The sequence below is a fragment of the Hyaloscypha bicolor genome (genome assembly GCF_002865645.1).
Source record: "Hyaloscypha bicolor E unplaced genomic scaffold K444scaffold_118, whole genome shotgun sequence".
NCBI classification, from domain to species: Eukaryota; Fungi; Ascomycota; class Leotiomycetes; order Helotiales; family Hyaloscyphaceae; genus Hyaloscypha; species Hyaloscypha bicolor.
The window spans coordinates 561,803-581,844 of NW_020194620.1; the positions used below are offsets into that span (position 1 = coordinate 561,803).

At 51.0% G+C, this 20,042-nt stretch overlaps 7 protein-coding genes across 7 annotated transcripts; 4 read left to right on the forward strand and 3 right to left on the reverse strand.

Annotated features, from left to right (window-relative positions):
* Window positions 1–62: 62 nt before the first annotated feature.
* Window positions 63–2,218, forward strand: K444DRAFT_665872 (uncharacterized protein). The gene is made up of 2 exons (XM_024887134.1): window positions 63–266; window positions 319–2,218. The coding sequence occupies exons 1-2, from the start codon at window positions 175–177 to the stop codon at window positions 1,895–1,897; spliced, it is 1,671 nt and encodes a 556-aa protein (XP_024733124.1). The 5' UTR covers window positions 63–174; the 3' UTR covers window positions 1,898–2,218.
* Window positions 2,219–2,794: 576 nt separating this feature from the next.
* On the reverse strand, window positions 2,795–3,773 carry K444DRAFT_632644 (uncharacterized protein; the record flags this gene model as incomplete). The annotated part of the gene is made up of 4 exons (XM_024883502.1): window positions 2,795–2,899; window positions 3,005–3,284; window positions 3,383–3,473; window positions 3,563–3,773. The coding sequence occupies 4 exons, from the start codon at window positions 3,771–3,773 to the stop codon at window positions 2,795–2,797; spliced, it is 687 nt and encodes a 228-aa protein (XP_024733125.1).
* A 644-nt stretch (window positions 3,774–4,417) lies between these two features.
* On the reverse strand, window positions 4,418–5,957 carry K444DRAFT_56820 (uncharacterized protein). The gene is made up of 2 exons (XM_024877195.1): window positions 5,719–5,957; window positions 4,418–5,669 (listed from the first exon to the last, which is right to left on the reverse strand). Exons 1-2 carry the CDS (start codon window positions 5,797–5,799, stop codon window positions 4,521–4,523), a joined length of 1,230 nt encoding a protein of 409 aa, XP_024733126.1. The 5' UTR covers window positions 5,800–5,957; the 3' UTR covers window positions 4,418–4,520.
* Window positions 5,958–6,161: 204 nt separating this feature from the next.
* Window positions 6,162–8,202, forward strand: K444DRAFT_594605 (uncharacterized protein). Its single transcript, XM_024878360.1, has 4 exons — window positions 6,162–6,416; window positions 6,476–6,898; window positions 6,946–7,696; window positions 7,895–8,202. The coding sequence occupies exons 1-4, from the start codon at window positions 6,312–6,314 to the stop codon at window positions 8,071–8,073; spliced, it is 1,458 nt and encodes a 485-aa protein (XP_024733127.1). The 5' UTR covers window positions 6,162–6,311; the 3' UTR covers window positions 8,074–8,202.
* A 1,373-nt stretch (window positions 8,203–9,575) lies between these two features.
* Window positions 9,576–15,481, reverse strand: K444DRAFT_566696 (uncharacterized protein; the record flags this gene model as incomplete). The annotated part of the gene is made up of 5 exons (XM_024877139.1): window positions 14,390–15,481; window positions 12,316–14,320; window positions 11,644–11,998; window positions 11,510–11,601; window positions 9,576–11,134 (listed from the first exon to the last, which is right to left on the reverse strand). Coding segments are annotated over exons 1-5 (4,665 nt in total), but the record flags the coding sequence as incomplete, so codon positions are not given.
* A 239-nt stretch (window positions 15,482–15,720) lies between these two features.
* K444DRAFT_645022 (ras-GTPase) lies at window positions 15,721–16,612 on the forward strand (the record flags this gene model as incomplete). Its single annotated transcript, XM_024885038.1, has 4 exons — window positions 15,721–15,745; window positions 15,885–16,274; window positions 16,336–16,416; window positions 16,479–16,612. 4 exons carry the CDS (start codon window positions 15,721–15,723, stop codon window positions 16,610–16,612), a joined length of 630 nt encoding a protein of 209 aa, XP_024733129.1.
* A 1,494-nt stretch (window positions 16,613–18,106) lies between these two features.
* Window positions 18,107–19,612, forward strand: K444DRAFT_594610 (Brix-domain-containing protein). Its single transcript, XM_024878361.1, has 3 exons — window positions 18,107–18,258; window positions 18,324–18,541; window positions 18,590–19,612. Exons 1-3 carry the CDS (start codon window positions 18,137–18,139, stop codon window positions 19,183–19,185), a joined length of 936 nt encoding a protein of 311 aa, XP_024733130.1. The 5' UTR covers window positions 18,107–18,136; the 3' UTR covers window positions 19,186–19,612.
* Window positions 19,613–20,042: the final 430 nt, after the last annotated feature.

Sequence of the window (20,042 nt, forward strand, 5' to 3'; positions counted from 1 at the left end):
TGGGACTTCTTCTGCCATCCGTTTAGTTGCGGCTGAACTTTATATAAGGTTGGCTCCATCTCTCAAACTCCGACTCGGCATGACTGCGCTCTCTTTAGTCTCTTTCCTGATTTGATATCAACACTCCTTTCATTCTTCTTGTATTTACATTTATCTTTCTTCCTTCTCTTCAGCATGCGGTCTGATTTTCTCTTCTCGTTAGCGCTTGCCGCTCTTTATACCTCAGCAGCAGTTGTTGCTGGCCCAATAGACTCTGTAGAAGACACGTGAGTGATCATCATCTCAACTGTTATTTCATCTACTAACCCTTTTCTTCAGAGTGAAAAACGATGTCAAACAAGCCTCAAAAGGCATCGATTCCAACACTTCACCTCTCAAAGCAGCACCACCTGCACTTGCTGCAGGTTATGGAAAGCCAGCCCGACCTTCTGGAGCTCCTCTAGCGCCCTCAGCTGGCATGCCTCCCCCAAAGACAGGCATGAACATGACGGGTCCTCCACCACCACCCAAAGCTACCGGCATGCCTCCAGGACCAATGAACATGACAAACGGGCGGCCAGCACCACCTCCTCCCAAAGGCACCGCCAAAGCAGCACCACCACCCAAAGATACCAACAAGCCCGCCTCCCCCCCGAAAATGGGCATGCCACCAGCTGGCCCCTCAGCAGCCGCTCAAGGAGCAGCACAAACAGTCACAGTCACGGAGATTGTAAGCATGCCCGCAGCCGGAGCCCAAGGAGCAGCCCAAACCGTCACAGTTACGGAAATAGTAAGCATGTGCACCGCAACCATCACAGCTGGAGCCCCCAACGCCGCTGGGCTTGGGCCAGCACCTCCTATGAGCGCTATGTCGATGCCTGCTCCTCCTCCCCCGGGCTCAGCGGCTCCCAAGCCGAACATGCCCGCTCCCCCAGCCCCTCCAGCGCTACAGTCCGACACCTCGCCCGCTGCAACTCAACCTTCAGCACCCGGCGCTACTATCGTTTCATCGGGAGCGGACTCAGGATCAGTCTCGTCGTCTTCGTCTTCGAGCGGCTCTTCATCTTCATCGTCCAGCGGCAACACGGGCTCATCATCCTCTGCAGGCTCCTCAGGGGAAGGCAATTCAAACTCCAATACCAATGGCCAAGCTGGAGCTGGCTCATCGTCCTCATCCAGTTCCTCTAGTTCATCATCCAGCTCTTCGTCCTCGAGTTCAGTGCAAGTGATCGTCATAATCCTCACACAGCCGGGCACGACGAGCACAGTTACCCAACTCGTAGCCGGACAAAACGTAACCTCTACGGTAACGCAGCCACCGCAGACCATTCTCAGCACAGTGACCCTTTCGAACGGAGCAGGGCCCACCGCGATTCCGAGCGTGGCGAACGGGACGGCTACGATTGTCTCAAACACGACCATTGCTTCAAACTCGAGCTCGAGTGCCAACGCTCCCCCAGCTGCATCGAATCTGAACAGCACCGCTCTTCCTCCCCCTCCAACCCCGCCTGCGGCAGCAGCACTCAACGGCACAGCTCTGAACGCAGGAAAAGCACCTCCTCCTCCTCCTCCTCCCCCTGCGGCGTTGAACGGTACAGCAGTACCAGCAGCAGACCCAAAGGCGGCCCCTCCACCTCCACCAACGGCCGTAAACGGGACGGCACCAGATCCCAAAGCAGGCCCCCCGCCTGCAAAGGCATCCGAAGCTCCCGCGAAAGCTGTTCCGCCACCTCCTCCAGCGGCGTTGAACGGCACAGCCCCGGCAGCAGATCCGAAGACCGCCCCTCCTCCCCCTCCTCCCCCTGCGGCTGCGGGAGCGAAGAGCAACAGCACTGCTTCATCAAGTTCGAGTTCGAGCTCGAGCTCCAGGGGTGAGGACACTGTTATTGTCGTCAAGCGATCTCGATTCTGGAGATAGGTCAGGAACGAGATGGGTTATGTTTATACGATCGGGCTAGAATTTGAATTGAACCGAGAGTTTTCTTATACCTTTTGCTCCCTTTTCTCCATCCATTTTTTCCGTTTTCCCCCGTTTTCCCCCGGGGGGGGGGTTTTTTTTGGTCATGTTTGGAGTTTTCTGGGTTTGGGGTGAGTGGAAAAGAAAGGACATCAGAGCAGGGCTCTAAACACGCTCGTTTTTGTCGTGGTAGAAACTTATAAGGCATAGCTGCATACGAACGAAACATTTTAGATTATGATTATGATTCTTCATGTACTGTAACATTTTATCAAAAAACGCATACAAAGTGAGCCGCGCACTCGAATGGGCATCTTTGAAGGAGCAGCATGAAAACCTTCACATGATTGCAAATCAAAACCATATAGTCGGTTGCGTTGGAGCTAAATGGAGTTGAGGCTTGGTTCCAGACTGGAATCGGCGTTGCCCGTGTTGGAATGACCAGGCTTGATACAGGTTCGAGCCCAAGCAGTCACACGTAGAACCTGAGGGAATCACAGACACTTCAAATCACTTTGAGGAAAAGCAAATGTTGACGCAGAGCCATCGCTCAATGCAATTCATCGATTCATCATCTATGCTCCCATGCAATCCCAATGTCCCATTCAGCCATGCAAAGAAACCCAATCGGAAAATCTGAGCCATCTTTCCCTTCTTAAGCTCCGCCACCCAAATACGCCAAAAAAAAAAAAAAAGCTGATCAAGCAGCCAGCTGCCTTCAAAATCAACCAAAGCTCAACCAAAACCGGGATCATGCCTAAACGACCACCACCCAGAATCTCGCCTTCCCGATGCCGGAAAGCCGAGTTTCAAAACCGCGTGTCGAGGATGAGGGACGGAGGAGAGTTATTGGATTGTTTAGGGAGTTGGGGTTGGAAGCGGCCCGAACGGATTGCCACCTGGAACGGGAGAAACTCCATCCCAGGCAAGGCTGGGATAATCCTTGAGGGTGAAGTTCATCATCTGCAAATAATAGTTAGCCCCTTCGTTGCCGGGACAGGGAGACCAGTGTTCGAGAGAGAAGTGGAAGGGTAGGTGTTGAGGGGGGATGATGTGAGGGGAACTTACAGCGATCGGACCACCGAAATGCTCCGTAATCTCGCGCGTAAGACAAAGATACCGCTCTAAACTCTGAATAGTATCATCGCCAGTGCTAGGGAGGAGGGTACCGGTATTGGAATCGATGTTGGTGCCACAATAATTCCTATAGCCAACACTCAGCTGAGCCTTCAGACCGGTGTTTAAGTCGAAGAAGTCCGGGGCAGGTTGTGCAGGGGGGGTGTCCTTGTTGGCGAAATATTGGGCTGTGGCAAGGCAGTCGGCGCAGTTGCCGATTGCAGTTCCGTAGCTGGGCAAGCAGGTTGGTTAGTGGGATGTGCGTCATTTGCGAAAAGGCAAAGGAGCGAGGAGGCGGAATAAGAAGGGGAAAGAGAGGCAGGGACGTACTAAATGGGTGGTTGACAGAGACATTTCCTAATGCTAGACGTGTTTTGTTGGTGAATCTGCTGGTGGAAGCAGAAATTCCAGTACATCGCAGCTTGAGCACACCACAGATAGTCATATGCTAATTTTGAATATGCGTCAGCTTTGTGTTCTGTCTTCGTGGGCTATGGAAGGAGGGCTTACCAAGACAGCTTCGTTGGCAGGGTGTGAGGAGGCCTTTGGGGATGGCGGCAGGGTTAGTTGCAGCAGGCATCCAAGTTCTCATAGTGGAGTAAATGAGACAAGCTGTTGGTGTCGTAGCAGGCTCGTCTTGACGAGGAGTGACAACAGGAGAGCCGGAGACAAAGGTGAGGAGGAAGGAGATCAAAGAGAGCAAGAGCAACATGATGTTCATCTTGACTTTGGCTCGCGTTGGGATATGTAGTTGTTTCTTTGCCGTTGTATGTGGATCAAAGTCAAGTTGAGTTGATGACTTGACGTTGTTGTTGTTGTAAGACAGAAGGAAGTTCGGACTCAGTAGGAGGAAGTGACGTCCTTAAGTAGACGGAGCCGAACACGTAAACAAGCGACCTCCCTCTTTGTGATCCGATGACTCCCGAAAATAAGGTTATTCACTTGACGGTAACTGTGAACATGAGCCTCCTTTGGCCGTCATGACGAGCAGAGGGGAACGAGAAGTCTGCCCTAAGCGCAAGGCTATGCGGGGTAACAAAGTCCTATTGGTCAAAACAAGACAATACGCCACTCCATTGCGCTTCAGCCGTTCCACAGTGGACGGGAAAGGGAAGCGTTATCGCGAGCGGTGTCACAATGGACATACCAAAATAAAAGCCAACCTTCTGAATTGTGATATGCCATTACAACTTCGCTCCCTGCCAAGGGCAAAAGACCAGCTTAGACGGAGTGAGTTAGCTGGTTTTTCTCGCCCTCCTTGACTATCAGGTTAATCCCTTTGAAAAGGCTTCCAAAAATACTTCAGTTGCTGGCGGAGAAATTCGGCTGGATTGAGTGGGTGTGCCTGCCCTCCCCTCTCCAAGCTGAATACAGAGACTCAGGTATTCTGAAAGTCCTTGGTCTTTTGTACTTCGAGTTTCGAGTGGTCCATAGCGTGCAGTGACGTAAGAATTGCAATATTGATCTCTCATCGCAACAGTAAGGCAGCAATTTCATCTTTGTCGGTCGTCATCGATGCTCGCAAAGGGACTTCGAGATATTCCAGCCACCTCGGACCCAAGCTCTTCACAATATTCCCAATATCCCGATCAGGGATCCTTTCAAGCCACCACAGCCCCCTGATAACCTTGACAAACACCAAATAATGGGCCATGATGATAATCGCTCTCGGTCTTCTCTCCCTTGCGCAGTTGGCAAACTCCCGGTCGATATAGGAGCACCAGGATATAACTCGGATATACAGCTCCGGCCCCAGCCCATCCTGCTTCAAGCTAGCATACAAGATACCCAGATCATCGAGGACTTTGCAGTAGTGTTCCAGCATCAAGAAGTCAGGGTCCATTATGTCCATTACTTGGAGCATGCGGACGAGAACTTTCGGTACCACTGGTCCGATTTTGAGCTCTGTCAGTTCTCGACGGAAGAATGGTGCCACAGACCCCGCCATTATCTTTGGGGAAGAACTCATGTTGAAAAAGAGTCTCAGTCCCTGATAAAAGATCAGCCACTTGATTATGATTAATTCGTCCTCGTCCGTGGGCGGGTTGGGAGAGTAGAGCGCAATGAGGAGAGCCGACATGAGCAGCGCAGCCTCATAGTTTCGAGTTCCTGGTTCGATCCGAGTCAAGGCCCGACGGAAATCAGCAACAGCCCTCCCTCGGTATATAGTTGTCTGCTTTTGCATGTCTTGTGAGTCTGGGTTGAGACGTTCCATGTCGAGGGAGGCGATTCCAAGAATTCCATTCAAGAGAAAGTCGTTCTCGAATGCAAGTTGGGGTACAACCATCTGTAAAGTTGTGTTTGCGGCTTCTCCAATAGCGACGGTATTGCAGGTTACAGTTGACCAATGATGCAACAACCGCATGTCAGTCAGGGAGAGACTTCCGGTTGAAGTGACGAGAGCTGGTGGAGGAGTCCAGGGAGGAATGATACACTGTGTTGTCAAAGCAAGTTCCGCCACTTCATCGTCACCAAAGGGAGAAGCGTCCCTCGGAAGACCGGCTGAGGTGCTTGAGGATGGTGGAGTGAGGAGCTTTGGGCCTTCTTGATGTGTGGGGTAGACACATTTGAGGTTTCTCTTGTCACAAAATGTGCATGTTGGTTGGGCTTCGTCACACTGGCAGGGCTGTAAATTCATGTCACATAATTTCGGAGGGACAGATTACCTTGACTTTCCTCGCCTTACAAGTCTGGCATCCCCCTCGAGACTTCTTGTGAGGTCTTTTGGGAATGAAATCGGCAGTCATGGTGGGGGTTCTTGAAGTGGGTGTGTTATTCGGTCGTTTGACGGATTGTAAAAGCCTCTTGCTGGAGGATAGGCCAAAGACTCTCAATAGTAGCTTGCTATTAGAAAGCTGAAAGAGGTCATCGAAGATGATTGGAGGGATCCGGCATTCGGAAGATATCAGATGCTGAGATGAGGCGTCGCAACGGTTGCCTCAGCTTGCTTGGGGTGAAGTTAGCTGGTTTGAAGGCCCGAAATCTGGAGAACGGAATAAATGAAAGCTTTGGAAGCTGTTCGGAGAGTGAATATATAAACGGGGGCATATATAACGGTAGATGCTAACAGAGAAGAAAGTCATGTAAGCCTCTTACCCATGTAGATTGAGTGCATTCTGCAAGGAGTAAGGCGTCAACTGTGGCTGAGCCGCGCCACCCTCTCCTTGGCGTTAAGCGCGGGTGGAGATCGCGTCTCCCTGAAATTCTACGCGACTTGACAAGTTCAACGACAGCAGCAGCTTCAAGTTTCAATATCGCGATGGCTTCTCTCTTTTCCATGCCAAACGAGCTGAGAATATCCTCTTTATGCTCTCGATTCCCTTGCAGGGAGCAGCAGATCCGATCTTTGGCTACGATACTTTCTGTAAACATTCCTTGCACCTTGGCCATCTGGAGTGCCAGACTAACTGGATATGACGCTAGGCACGGGCTGCACCGAGTCGAAATATCATCCTCCACGGCCTCGAAGCAACGGGAAAGAGTTCCATAACCAAAGCTATTCTCGAAGAGCTCGCTACAGAACAGGAAGCTACCAATGGCACCCCCAATGGAGACACTCCACACGATAGTCTTCGATACGCCATTGTCAAAAGCGCAGAATGCATAACAGGAAGACATCTACTCGAGCAAACTGTCGGCGCTGTAGCCAAAGCCGTGGAATGGAAAGGGCCGGTTGGACGCTGCGAAAATCTCTCACAACTGGTCGTTGAACTCAGCAGAGTCCTCTCAAGCTGGACAGCATCAGAGAATGGAAACAGCAGATTTGTGCTCGTATTCGACGGCATCGACCGCCAACGAGATGCTCCACCAACTCTCCCTCCCGCATTAGCAAGGTTGGGAGAAATCGTGTGCACCCCTCGCCCCCATTCTACTCTTCAACTAATCAAACCCAGATCCCATCCCTGACAATCCTATTCCTCCTTACATCCCCGCGCCCTCAACTCCTCCACTTCCCCGGTGTCCCCCACATCCTGTTCCCCTCCTACACCAAGCCCGAACTCCTCCTCATACTCGCCCTCGTACTCCCCACCCCCCTCCTCCCATCAGGAGAAAAAGACACCCGCGAAACACACACCCGTTTCCTGTCCGCCGTCTACGATTCCCTCTCAAAGCATTCAGGTCGTGACCTCGCCTCTTTCCAACATGTCGCAGCTCAACTCTGGCCCCGCTTCATCCGACCTGTTCTCTCCGGTGAACTTTCGCCGACACCATTCTCACGCCTTCTGCTCGCAAACCGGTCAATGTTCCAAGACGACTCTGTCCTCGTCCCAAACATTATCTCAGCACCCACCACCAACCCCAAAACTACAACCCAAGCCTCTCTCCCAAAAGCAGGAAAAACACACATCCTCACCAACCTCCTCCCCTTTCACTCCCGTCTCCTCCTCATCGCCTCGTATCTCGCCTCTTACAACCCCCCTCGCCTCGACGTCGTCCTCTTCATGAAGACCTCCCTCCAAAAGCGCCGCAAGAAAGGCGGCGGCACCGCCCTCTCCCGAACCACCAAAGCATCAGCCTCCAAATCCCGCAAAATATCACGTAAACTCCTGGGGCCACAAGCGTTTGTGCTGGAGCGGATGTTAGCGATCTTCCACGCCATCAGAGAAGAGAGCAAGGGCGCGAGGGGGAGAGGGAATGTGAATGGTGAGTCTGCGTAACTTTTTGAAGCTCTTCTTGTTTTCCTCCTCGACCTTACTTTACCCATCATGTTTCCTTCCCCAACATTCCAATTTGGAATCCCTGGATCAGACCCTGCCCTCACCCCTCATTTCTCGTCTCTCTTCTTCATGCCTACTCCCCATCCTCGCAAACCACTAGACGCTAATCAGACTTTGCATCCAGGAAGCGCGGATCTCCAAACAGCGATAGCGACACTCTGTAGTTTGCGGATGTTAGTCAGGGTTGGTAGCGCCGATGCGCTGGATGGAGGAGCGCGGTACAGGGTGGCTGTTGGGTGGGAGGTGGTTAGGAATATTGGGCGGAGCGTGGGGGTTGAGGTTGAGGAGTGGGTTGGTGAATAGATTATCCTCTTCTTTCCAGCCTACTAGAGTAGAGGGTACGAATATTAAATGCTATTTTATTCCACGATTCTGCTCGATTCATGCTATGATGAAGCTTTAATTAAGTCTGATCTGCTTGACTCCATCCGCTCGCTGGAGTTTGTTTAGCTATTTCATCACTACTGAAAATTGTCATCCAGCACTTTTTCACAGCGCGATCAGACGGAGAAAGGCTCTATGTGCAATCAATGCATTATTTTCTATTAAAATAGGTCAGCGCATGATATGTAATCTCGAGCCCGAGCCCGTACGCTTGCTGTATGCAATTTATGCTCGCTGAATGAAACGACCGCCCTGAGATCAGAAAACCCACCCGCTACCTTAATCAAAACAAATGAAACTCCATGCTATGCTCACTCTCCCCTCGCTTCTTCTCCCACTCGCCACCCCGTTCTTCACCTTCAGATGCTTGCAGACTCGCAGACTCGCAAGCTAACGTATTTGTAAAACAGTGCTCACTTCCCAACCCCCAAACTCCTACTCGCTCCCTCCCATCCCTCAACCCGAATATGTTCCCAGCCCCTACCCTCCTTGACCACATTTTTGTACCACGTAGTCGTAGCCTCGAACTTAACCTCCTCGACCTTCTTCTCCGTAACCACTTCCTCCACCTCGCCGTCTTCTACCGACTCGGCTGACATCCATCGTGTCTTCCCCCTTGCTCTCTCGTCCCCGCTGCCAGCTTCAGCTCCATCTGCGGAATCAGAGTCGACGCCCATAGCAGAGGAACCACCTACGGCTGGCGAAGGAACAGCGCTTTGACCCATTGGCGTGCCCGCTGCACTTCCTCTCCGACTTGGGATTTGGTAGAAGTCTCCGTCTTCGGGAGGAACGTAACCTGGTCGAACTGTGATCTCTTTTCGAACGGAGGCGTCCTGACGAGCAGAACGCGGGACAAACCGACGACCGTTCTCGTCAGATTCGATACCAGATCGGGGAGTGTTGCTACTTGATGAAGTTGGTCTTTCGTCTCCAGCGCCGCCGAAGCCGAGCATTGGTGAGTCGAGATCCATGTCAACTGATTGGTCGCCTGTGCCGTTGAATTGTGGCGGTGACTGAAGATGGGGGTGGCTGGTGGAGCCGGAAATCGGTAGTGGATTCGTAGATGCGGAACCATTCGTGTGAGAAACTGTTCCCTTGTTTGCAATATCGAGGCCAGGCGAGGACTTGGAGCTTTCCGCGATCAACTCATCGATTTGCTCATCGAGATTAATTCCGTCCCCTGTCGTCCACACCTCTGGACGAGGAGATGTCGCTGCTTTCACTGCTATGTCATCAAAAGGATTGTGCTCTAGTTCCCTCTCTTTGGAGCCATTGTTGCCAGGGCTAGCCAAGAGCTTTGCAGTTACTGCCAAGGTCATTTGCTTCGGAAGTCTCGGAGACTCAGCAGCTGCGACCCGTTTCTTGCCCCTCACCACTTCTGTCTCCTTCATCCGTACCAAACGTTCCCTGTGCTTAGGCTCCGAGGAACCAACCACGATAAACTTCATATACATATCCAAGTTTCTCATAGTCCATGCCGCATACCAATCGACCAACCCCTTCTCGTCGTCCGGGTCAATATGCTTATTCGCATGGATAAATGGATAATCCGACTCGTCACAGTCAGAGTCGAACTCGGAGATGCTCTCCAGGCTTCGTCTCGACTCAAAATCCACTAGTAATTTGTGCAGTTTATACCTGAGATTACACTCATTAAAACTAAGGCCTGCGTCATATAATTTTGCGTCCTTTGCTGGATCATTCTGATACTTCAATTCAAAGGCGTCCTTTTCGGTAGCTTTGGAGTTCGCAAGTTCAAGAACGTAATCGGCAAAATTATAACAACACACTAGCTTCCAGGTTCTCGGTGTAGATGACAGGTATTTTGGCTTTCCTCCCCCAAGGATAAACCAGTTCAGGATTTGATACGCATTATGAGGTTCCGCAACGAGAAAACTTGGAGTAAGCAGGAAAGCACAACCATGAGGGAAGAGTCGTATCGCGTTAAGCTGACCCATAGTTGAATCGTCAAAATCGTAAAATGTTGACGGGAATAGAGGGTATGGGGAGTTGCTTTCCGAGAGATACCAAAAAGTGAATCTCTTTTCGACCACAATAGAGTATAAATTCGGAAGTCGATAAAGTTCGGCCGCAGCTGATTCGTGAACCAAAATAATCCCATTATCGATCTCGGGAGTGTGAGTGAAATAGTTCCATGACCCCTCGATTTGGCTACTGTAGATCTTGCAGGTACGCTTGGAGCGAAGCCATGATATGATGAACTCTGCACTTTGAGATGCTGTCGATGGGAACAACAAGTAGAAATTCGGTGGTCTTGACTTTTTGGCAATTGGGAGCAGCTTCTTGAAGTCTAGTCCATGGACCCTGTCGACGAGGATATCTCTGTAGGGAGATCCGATGGCTAAGCTGGTCGGGTTCATCTTCAAGGATTGTCTGATGTCTACATCGGATTGGAAGATAAAGTATCGGAGTCTCGCTCTCGCGTCCTGTGGATAATCGAGCGTGGTCTCGAGGAATTTCCATTCGTCTTTCTTGGCCGGAAATACGAGGGCCAGAAAATTTGGGAAGCTTGAGAATAACCCAGCTGATTTGCGAACGAGCTCGTCTGCCGCCTTGTCAATAGACTTGACTGCTTCCGGATCGCTAGTATCGGCTGGAAGCAAATTTCCATGCCAAAGTCCGAGACGCTGTAGAAGTCCTTGCTGTGCCTGGAAGTCTTGTGCAATACACATCTGATCAAATCGAACTTTGGTGACACTGGTAAAGGAACGTCCCCAGGGCAGTTCAAGCACTTGATTCATGTCTCCAAAATCGAGCATAAGAGATTGTGTCTCGTCGATACCAAAGGTGACTTCCTTAGCTCTGTCTCCGAGTTCATTAAAAGCTTTCATGCGACGGTAATCATCCATCTTGATTTTCTGTTTTGCTTTCGGAGCGGGGGCTGTGGTATCAGAGGATGGATTGGGCAATTCGGGTGGAGGTTCGAAGGGTTGGTTTTTAGGTTGTGACGCAATCTGAACTTCTGTAGGGTTTGATGGCAAATTTTCGCTTTCACTCATAGCTAAAGAACGATCGTTTGTCATAGGATCAAACCTTACCGATGGTTTGCGAGGAATGGCTGGGCGTGCAGCCTCGTCCACATCCTTCATCTCGACGTCTCTGCTGCTTTCAATTCGTCGAGCTGGAATATGTGTATCTTTCATCTGGACATCCTGAACGTGGCGACTCGAGGGCTCGTCAACTGCGTTTGCATGGCGGTACCAGCAGCTGCTTCCACGTTGACAGTACCCTTTCGTCCAGTATGGACATGTGATGTCGGGGTACCTCGACCCAGCTTCACTCGAACGGAGCTGAGGACGGGGCTTCTCAAGTCTTTGATTCGAAGATGACATACCCTCAGGCTCTTCGACAAGAGGCATGTCCTCGTCGATGGCGAACGAAACTGACTTCACCCGCGGACCGGTAGGCGTTGGCTTGGTGGGGGAGCTTGCCTGCTCACGAGCTATGTCATACTGCTCTTTGGCGGACAAGGGACCATGCCAAAACCTGCATGTATTGTTGCTGTACTTGCAGTCATCTCGTAGCCAATATCTGCAGGTTTGACGTCCGCGGTCGTCATATTCCGGGGGGCCCATCGTTTCGTTGAGTGAAGGCGAAGGAGCAATAGGTAAGGTTGGATCGTTACTGTGAAAGAACTTGCACCTAGATCCCTGAGAGCATGACCCCGTGCTAGCTAAAAAGTAGCATATTGCGTTGAGTGGATTTCTTGGCTTCCAGGCAGGCCGACCGGTAATTTCCAAAGGTGAAGGGGCAACAGCCAGGTTCGGGTCATTACTGTGGATATATTGGCAACCGCGTTCCTCTGGGCACGCGCCCGCGCTAGCTAGAAAGAAGCATATTGCGTTGAGAGGGTCGCGTGGATTCCAAGCAGGTCGAGGTTTCGATTTTGGGGGTGTCGTTGTGGTAGCTGGCAAAGGCGATGGTGCCGGAGGCTTTCGGGCCGAGTCCCTTGAGCTACCAGTTGCGATTTGACCCTCGATCGCGGCTTTATCTACTTCCTCCCGTACTGGAATGACTCGTGGGCCAGATGACTGTCGAGAAGAGGAAAGATCCTCTCGGATCAGACTCGATTCAGCCTTGCGAAATTCATCTACCCGATTGTTAGCTTATAAGAGTAATAGCGTTGAGCGGCTGGCTCACGCAGAGCGGTACTGCGTATAGTAGCCTGCTCTTTTGGAGAAGGGGCGAGAGCTAAATTTGGATCGTTATTATGGCCGTAGGGGCAGTTGTCGCCTTTAATACATTTCCCCGTTGTGTGCCAGAAATAGCATATCGAGTTTGTAGGGTCGGATGGGTTCCACGAAGGTCGTGTCTGGGACTTTGGCGTAGATGGTGCAATAGCGTGGAAATATTCTGTTGCTGGTCCTCGTGTTGAACTCGTTGAATTGTTTGTTGTCGTTTGAGGTTCGCTTGCGGCTTTGCTTGCTAACTCAGAGACAGAATTGACCCGTGAAACAGTGTGAGAGGCTCCTTCCTGTCGGGGAGGATTGACAGTGGCACGCGTAATATTCTCTGTTGGCTCGATAGGATGTGAATACTTGCATTCCGAAGTAGATGCGTATTTACAGAAGCCTTTCTGAAAATCCAAACAGGGAGTTTTTGCAAATATTTTGGTTTGCTCGTGGACGGATGGTGCAACGGGCAAGCTGGGTTCTAAACTATGAATGAACTTGCAACGTCTATCCTTCGAGCAAGATCCATTGTTGAAGTAGAAATAACATATCGCGTGGTGAGGATTGTATGGATCCCAAGCAGGTCGAGATGGGGCCTCACCAACAGGCGTCAATACTTCTCGCAAAGGGGGCTCAGGACGAGATCCTCGAGTCGGATCGATTGGGCTATCTGCCGTTGTTCGAAGTCTCTGTAGCACAATGTTAAGATCTGGGATTTGGCTAGAGACGTCTTCGTATGCCGATCTAGCCTGAGTAATATCTCCAGAGCTTCTCTGCCGAGGTGGTGGATGTGTTGTATCTTGTGGGTGGTTTTCTGACGAGTCCTGAGGCCAGGGGGGGAAATCTTCTGTAGAAGGTGCTTGAGGGTGGCCATGTGCACGTTGACCACCATCCAATGTATTTGGTCTCCGAATATCTCCAACCCAGCCCGGCGGGGGCGGAGCAATTGGCATCCCTTCTTCGTAACGGTGTTGGTAGGTACAGGCATCGCCCCTGGAGCATTCAGGTTCGGTCCGGTCCTTCATCTTTCTGTCCCAGAAGAAGCATGTAGATTGTGCTGGACCAGCAGGAAATTTACGCTCAATTGGCGCCGTTTGAGGGTTGCTCCAAGTATCATCGCTCCCCGATGTATCTGTCCTCCGAGGATCTACACCAAGGCTGTTCGGAGCGGGAGCTATGGGCAACCCTGCAACGTAGCGATGTAGAAACTTGCAGGCGGTCCCCATCTGGCATGGAGGTTGGTTACTATCCTTCTGTTGTTTGTCCCAATAATGGCATGTCGACATTCCTCTTAAGGCCGGTGGTATTTGCACAGGAGGTTGTGGCTGATGGCTCTTTGTACTCCAGGGATCATCTGCAACTGGCGAGTTTTCTCGTGAGTTTACAAACAACGGATTCGGTTCTTCCAACGAAACCATATTTGAAGATGCCTTTCTCAAGTCCTCAGGTCTGATTGGGACCATAGAGTCCGGCCTGGACGGATCAAAGAGTCCACCCAGAGCAGAAATATCTGGAGCACCTTCCGCTAGATCTCTTGCTTGTAGCTCAGCCTTCCTATGCAAACGCATATTGGTAAATTTCTTTGGGACCTTCGCAGCATCTCTGGCATTTTTGAGGAGATTTCCACGTTGTTTCGGGGGCTCTCGAGCTTGAAAGACGTTTTTGTGGGCAACATTTCCTCCACCACGTGTTGCGACTCTCCCTCTAGCTACAGTATACGCCCCTCTTGTGGAATGAAGTCCCCGGGCAAGTGTCGTCGGCTCGGTGCTGGACGTAGACTTCTTGGCAGAGGTGAGTTTCCAAACATCGGATTTGGCTGGTGCTGCTGCGCTAGGTTTAGAACGTTTCAGAGCTAACGGCCCGTCGGAGGATGAAGAGCCTGGCCGATCGACAGAAGGCCGTTGCAACGGTCGCTTGCGGGAGAGAGGTGTATCTGAAGACGACTGCGATAACGTTCGTGAGTGTCTAGAGCCCTGGCATGTTGTCAGTTGTTGCACCCATGTACAGCTCTCTCTCGAGGAAGAAATCCCCATAACACTTACCTCTGAAGCTTGGCGAGAAGGTGGTTGAAGTTTGTCCGGAGATGGTCTGAACATGCCCGACGCCTTCTTCTCCGGGGCCGTTCGAGCAGTATCAAGAGAAGCGAGGGAAGAAGTACTCCCTCGTCGCCCGTTCAATGGCTTCAATGCTTTTGCTGGTCTTTTGGGAGGCGATTTACTCTTTCTCTTCGCTCCAGGTTTCACATCCTCAACCTCATTCTCCTCAATTGCTTCGATACTCGAATCGCTGTCATCTGCCTCCGATGGGGCTGGAGACACGGCCATTCCCAGCCGCTTCCTCTTGGCTTTTCTACGTCGACGCCGATCTGCTTTCTCCGCAGCCAGTCTCGCCAACAACGCGTCAAATTCCGCCACGTCGAAAGGCGGATCAAGCCCCTTTGACTCTCGGGATTTTCTCTCCTTCCACACCTCCAAGATCTCGTCATTGATATTCTTGTGAGGCTCCCAAGTTGCCTTCTCCAAAGGATAGCCTTCCCATAGTATCAGGTACTTCCTCTTGTTACCCTCAGTCTTGTCGGCCAGGATTCTGTCAACGCTGAATTCATCGTCCGGCCCATACTCCGAGGCCAGGGTGGAGGTGAGAGAGATGGCATCATCGTCGACCTTCGACTGCTTGACCACTATTCTTTCAGTCATGGCGAGAGGGCGGTGGTTAGCGAATTGCCACTTCTCATGGTGGAGAATCTGTGTTAAGTGGATGTTGAAGAGACGAGCGGAGAGCGGTTCTCGGGCGAGTACAGGACTAACGCTTCCTTCCTTCCTTCCTTGCCTGCCAAGAGTCGTCCGAAATACCAAATTCACCTCTATTCTGTAGAAACCTATCCGATGGTCATTGGAGACGCTTCCGCTAGTGATTCGCTGACCTTCTGGAGCTGTAGAGGTCCGTCTGCGTTCGCAAACACGTGACAAGCCCAGACCGCGCACTGAATGTTTCGAAACGAACGGGACGGCGACTCCTGGAATTAGCTGTGACTGTGACTGTGACTGTGACTGTGACTGTGGCCTCTTGGAAGCCGTGCATCAGTGAAACCCAAGGTCTGCCCTTCTTTATATCGTTCCTCGTCGCTCTTCAAATCCACGATTCGAAATTACTAGAAGTGCTTACAAAAGTGGACAGACGTTGAAGTCACTCGCCTCTGTCGCCACCCCTGCTCCGCCTCCCACGCTACGCCCAGCACGGCGTGGCCCCAGTAAGGTTAGCGGCTGCTCGCCAACGCCAGGCCCGCATTGCGACAACAATTCAGGTGCTCCATCTGTCTGACAACTTCTCCTGCTGCCTCTCAACACCACACCACGAATTCCCACGATCAACCATGGCGAATGACGAGTACGACGTATGTGTTATAATCACACACCCTCTGTAGAGCCATAGCTAACCTCGTCTTCCTGCCAGTTCCTTTTCAAGGGTGAGAATAGACCCCACCGCCGGCTGCCTGCTCCCCTATACCGCTCTATCTACTGACACCTCCTGCTCCAGTTGTCCTGATTGGAGACTCCGGAGTTGGTAAATCCAATCTCTTGAGTCGATTCACCCGCAACGAGTTCAATCTTGATTCCAAGTCAACCATCGGCGTAGAGTTCGCAACCCGATCGATCCAGGTAGATGCGAAGACGATCAAGGCACAGATCTGGGACACCGCTGGGCAAGAAAGATACCGCGCCATTACATCAGCATACTACCGCGGAGCGGTCGGCGCCCTGCTCGTCTACGACATCAGCAAGCACCAAACGTACGAGAATGTAACCCGGTGGTTGAAGGAGCTGCGGGACCACGCGGACTCGAATATCGTCATCATGCTGGTGGGAAACAAGAGCGATTTGAGGCATCTGAGGGCTGTGCCAACAGAGGAGGCCAAGCAGTTCGCAAGTATGGGACACTCAGGGTTGCGGGGACATTGCATGTGCTTCGATGCTGATATAGGCTGCAGGCGAGAACAACCTTTCCTTTATTGAAACTTCCGCACTCGATGCCAGTAACGTCGAGCTTGCCTTCCAAAACATCCTCACAGGTATGCCAATCAACTCCCAATCTACAATCTACATTCCGGAGCTGCAAACTAACCTCTATTAGAAATCTACCGAATTGTCTCCCAAAAAGCTCTTGATAACGGCGACTCAGCACAAGCCAATATCGGTGCCGGCACGAACATCTCTCTCAGCAAGCCCGCGGACGACGGCGCAGCCAAAGGCGGCAAATGCTGCTAAGGGACGGAGCACTCCCTTCTCTTTCACATTTGCCACTCAGGTGCGATACGATACGAAACTGCTGCGCAGGAACATATTCCGGTTGGTTGATACAAGGCGAGGCGTCTGTAACATGATCATGGCGGGGAAGCATGGGCTAGTTCATGAAAGCAAATCAATGCTTCAGTCTATCAGGGTTCGACTTCAAGGGCGGCTTTTGCGATAATGCCACGGGGCTCGTAGGGATCCAAATCGATTCGATCATGGCAACTTCCAACATAGTTGGGGGTTGTCTGTTTTCTTTTTTTCCTTTCCAGTTTGAGTTGTGCGTTCGGTTCTGATGGATGGGTTTTCATGCATTCAACGATCGCTAGGGGTGCGTCAATGGAATTTGCCTAATGATGGTCTCTGTTCTTGTGCCTTTGTGCTGGAAGTTCTCTCTTATGCTTCCTGCATTTCCTTCCAGGCACCATTGTCCACCAAAGCCACTTTTGTGTTCCATCACAAATTCCAATTCGGATTATGCTACTGCCTCCAATAATAAGAGGTAGCTGGATTTCTCCATGTCTCAGCCTCCTACTTTTCATCCCCCCCCAATATGTCCAAGACCGATAACGTCTAGTATGCCCCTCTGTCTCTCATAGCCTCTTGCAAGAGTCCCAGATACCATCTTCCCGAGTCAATGGTCGAGTCCTCGAGGAATCTGGAGGGGTAACAGCGGAGGTTTCATCAGAAGATCGCTCGTTAATCGGTGCGGTACCTGTGCGTAATGTTTCAAAGAAGCTCGTGTCGTTCTGGAAAAGGACAAAACAGATACCATGAATTGGGCCCGGCCTCGAAAGGAGGGTGAAGAATGTATATTAGTGCTGCTATGGAAGTAGATAAAGTCCTTGATACCTTGATTTTGAAGAAGTAGAATGAGAAAGTATGAGCAATTGAGAAGTCAATGGGTGGAATTACATGTATTGCAGGTTTGTAAACGTCCGGCCATGCCTTGTGGCATCCTACTTGTGCTTCATGCAGGATACAAGGTATTCGGATCTCGGAGGGATCTGGTGCTACTATTGGGAACAGGTTGCACGTACTTGTTTCGGCGTCTTGTAGAGTCCACCAGTATCAAAAATGCTGGGAAGCCGTGAAGATAACTCTCTGGTAAGTACTTGAGCAACTGCGCTTGATCTGCTCAACTTAAAGGACCAAATGTGGGGTTTAGCCAGCTTGTCCTCCTTGGTGTTGGCTGAGGATCTTCTCCCAGTTGAGGGTTGAAGATTGGTTTTGCGAGCAGCTGTCAATTTAACGCGTCGTTTTAACATCAATTGTTTTGAAGCAAAGAAAGATCAACTTGTACACATAATTGTTGTTGAAGGACGACGCGTTCTTCCAGTAATGTTGAAGTTACCGTCAGCTCAGCCTAGGCCCAAACAAGGAAAGCGCAAATCAATTTCACGCTAAGATTAGCTCCCGCCGTTGATATCGAGAAATTCAAAAAAGTTCGAGATCTCCTCAGACATCTTGCGCCGACGAACTTAAGGTCCACACAACGCAATGGCTTCAGTCTACAAGTCATTATCGAAGACCAATGGTCACGAGAAAGAGGGTCCTGCGAATGGAGTGAAGAAAAATAAACAGAGGGTACTGATCTTGTCCTCGAGAGGAATCACTTACAGGTGAGCTCCTCCAGAATACGTGCAGCAATTGGGGAAGAGGATGCTGATGAAGAGGGTTTGAATAGACACCGACACCTTCTGAACGATATTGCCTCCCTCCTACCACACAGCCGCAAAGATGCAAAGCTAGACACGAAATCCAAGCTCTACCAACTGAACGAACTCGCCGAACTCTACAATTGCAACAACGTCTTCTTCTTCGAAGCACGAAAAGGCAAAGATCTATATCTATGGATGAGCAAAGCGCCCAACGGGCCTACAGTCAAGATGCACATGCAGAACCGTACTTCTCCCTCCTTGTCCCCCCAAAGCAAGCTAAAAGAATCAACAGTACACACAATGGAAGAACTCCACTTCACAGGCAACTGCCTCAAAGGCTCCCGCCCCATCCTCTCCTTCGACGCCTCATTCGATAAAGAACCCCACCTCCGTGTAATAAAAGAGCTTTTCCTACACATCTTCGGTGTCCCGAAAGGAGCACGGAAGGCCAAGCCGTTCATCGACCACGTAATGGGCTTCACGCTCGCCGATGGCAAGATCTGGATCCGCAATTACCAAATCAACGAGACCGAGCCATCGAAAGCCGCGACCTCGGACCCAGCAAAAGCTGCCCCGAAAGAGAAAGGGAAGGGAGGCAAAGGGAGGGAGACGGAAGTGAGTCTGGTGGAGATTGGGCCGAGGTTTGTGTTGACGCCGATTGTGATTCAGGAGGGGAGTTTTGGGGGCCCGATTATTTATGAGAATAAGGAGTTCGTGAGCCCGAACCAGGTTAGGAGTGAGATTCGGTTGAAGAAAGCGGGGAGGTACAATGCGAGGGCTGAGCAGGGCATTGAGAGGCTGGCGAAGAAGGGGGAGCTTGGACTGAGGACGAGCGGTGGAGGGAAGATGAAGAGGGATGAGCTCGATACTGCTGAGTTGTTTGCTTGAGTGGAGGTGTTGTTATGGCGTTTGGCGTCAGAGTGGCATGTGTGGCATGTGTAGCATTTTATGGCTGGGAAAAGGGTGTATGAATTCGTAGCTGCAGCGCAAGGATTCTCAGCTATCCTTTGGCGATTAGGATCTCCAAGCTTGGGATTCCAAATGAGAAGCTTTTTCGCAGAGCTGGTTTCCAATTGCTCTCGTTGCATTTACAAAAATTTCATCCCATGCGAATTAGTTCTCGCAAGAATGGTGCAGTGTGGAGCCGTGGCAGATTCGTATTACCTTCAACTGCCTTCGTCATCCCGAGCTTGGAGTTTGATCCGAGTTTTACGCTTCTTTCCGAAAGCAGTTCATTTTTGGAAAGTAGTGTGCTCGGCTTGCAACACAATCTAAAGTACAACAAGACTTATATAAGATCTTACATTCACCTATCATCCACTTCCGACATGAGATAAATCAGCTTGCTCTCATCCTCTGTGTTGTATTGTCAAGCACTTACGCCATCTTCAGACCCCTGTACTATAGCTATTCCTTTTCATCACCTTATTGTCCCAGATTCCAGCACCAGGAGAGCCCGAGACCCGGCAGTCCGGAGTCTCCCACAGAGAAACGAAGATGCCTGCGGCACCAAATCCGTCGCACATGAAGCCATATGACACGCCTTGATTGTCTTCTGGTTTGTGTGCAAGACGTTAAGAAGTACCACTTCGAAGGAACGAATACTTGTACCGTCCCGTTTCGCAAGTCGTCTTCGCGGGTGTAGTCTCGGTCCAAAAGTCAACCTCGGATCCTCCAGTTTGTTGCTCACCAGCTTCCTCGTAGCCGTCTTGCCCACATGGCCTTTCGCTCTCCTTAATCCACGC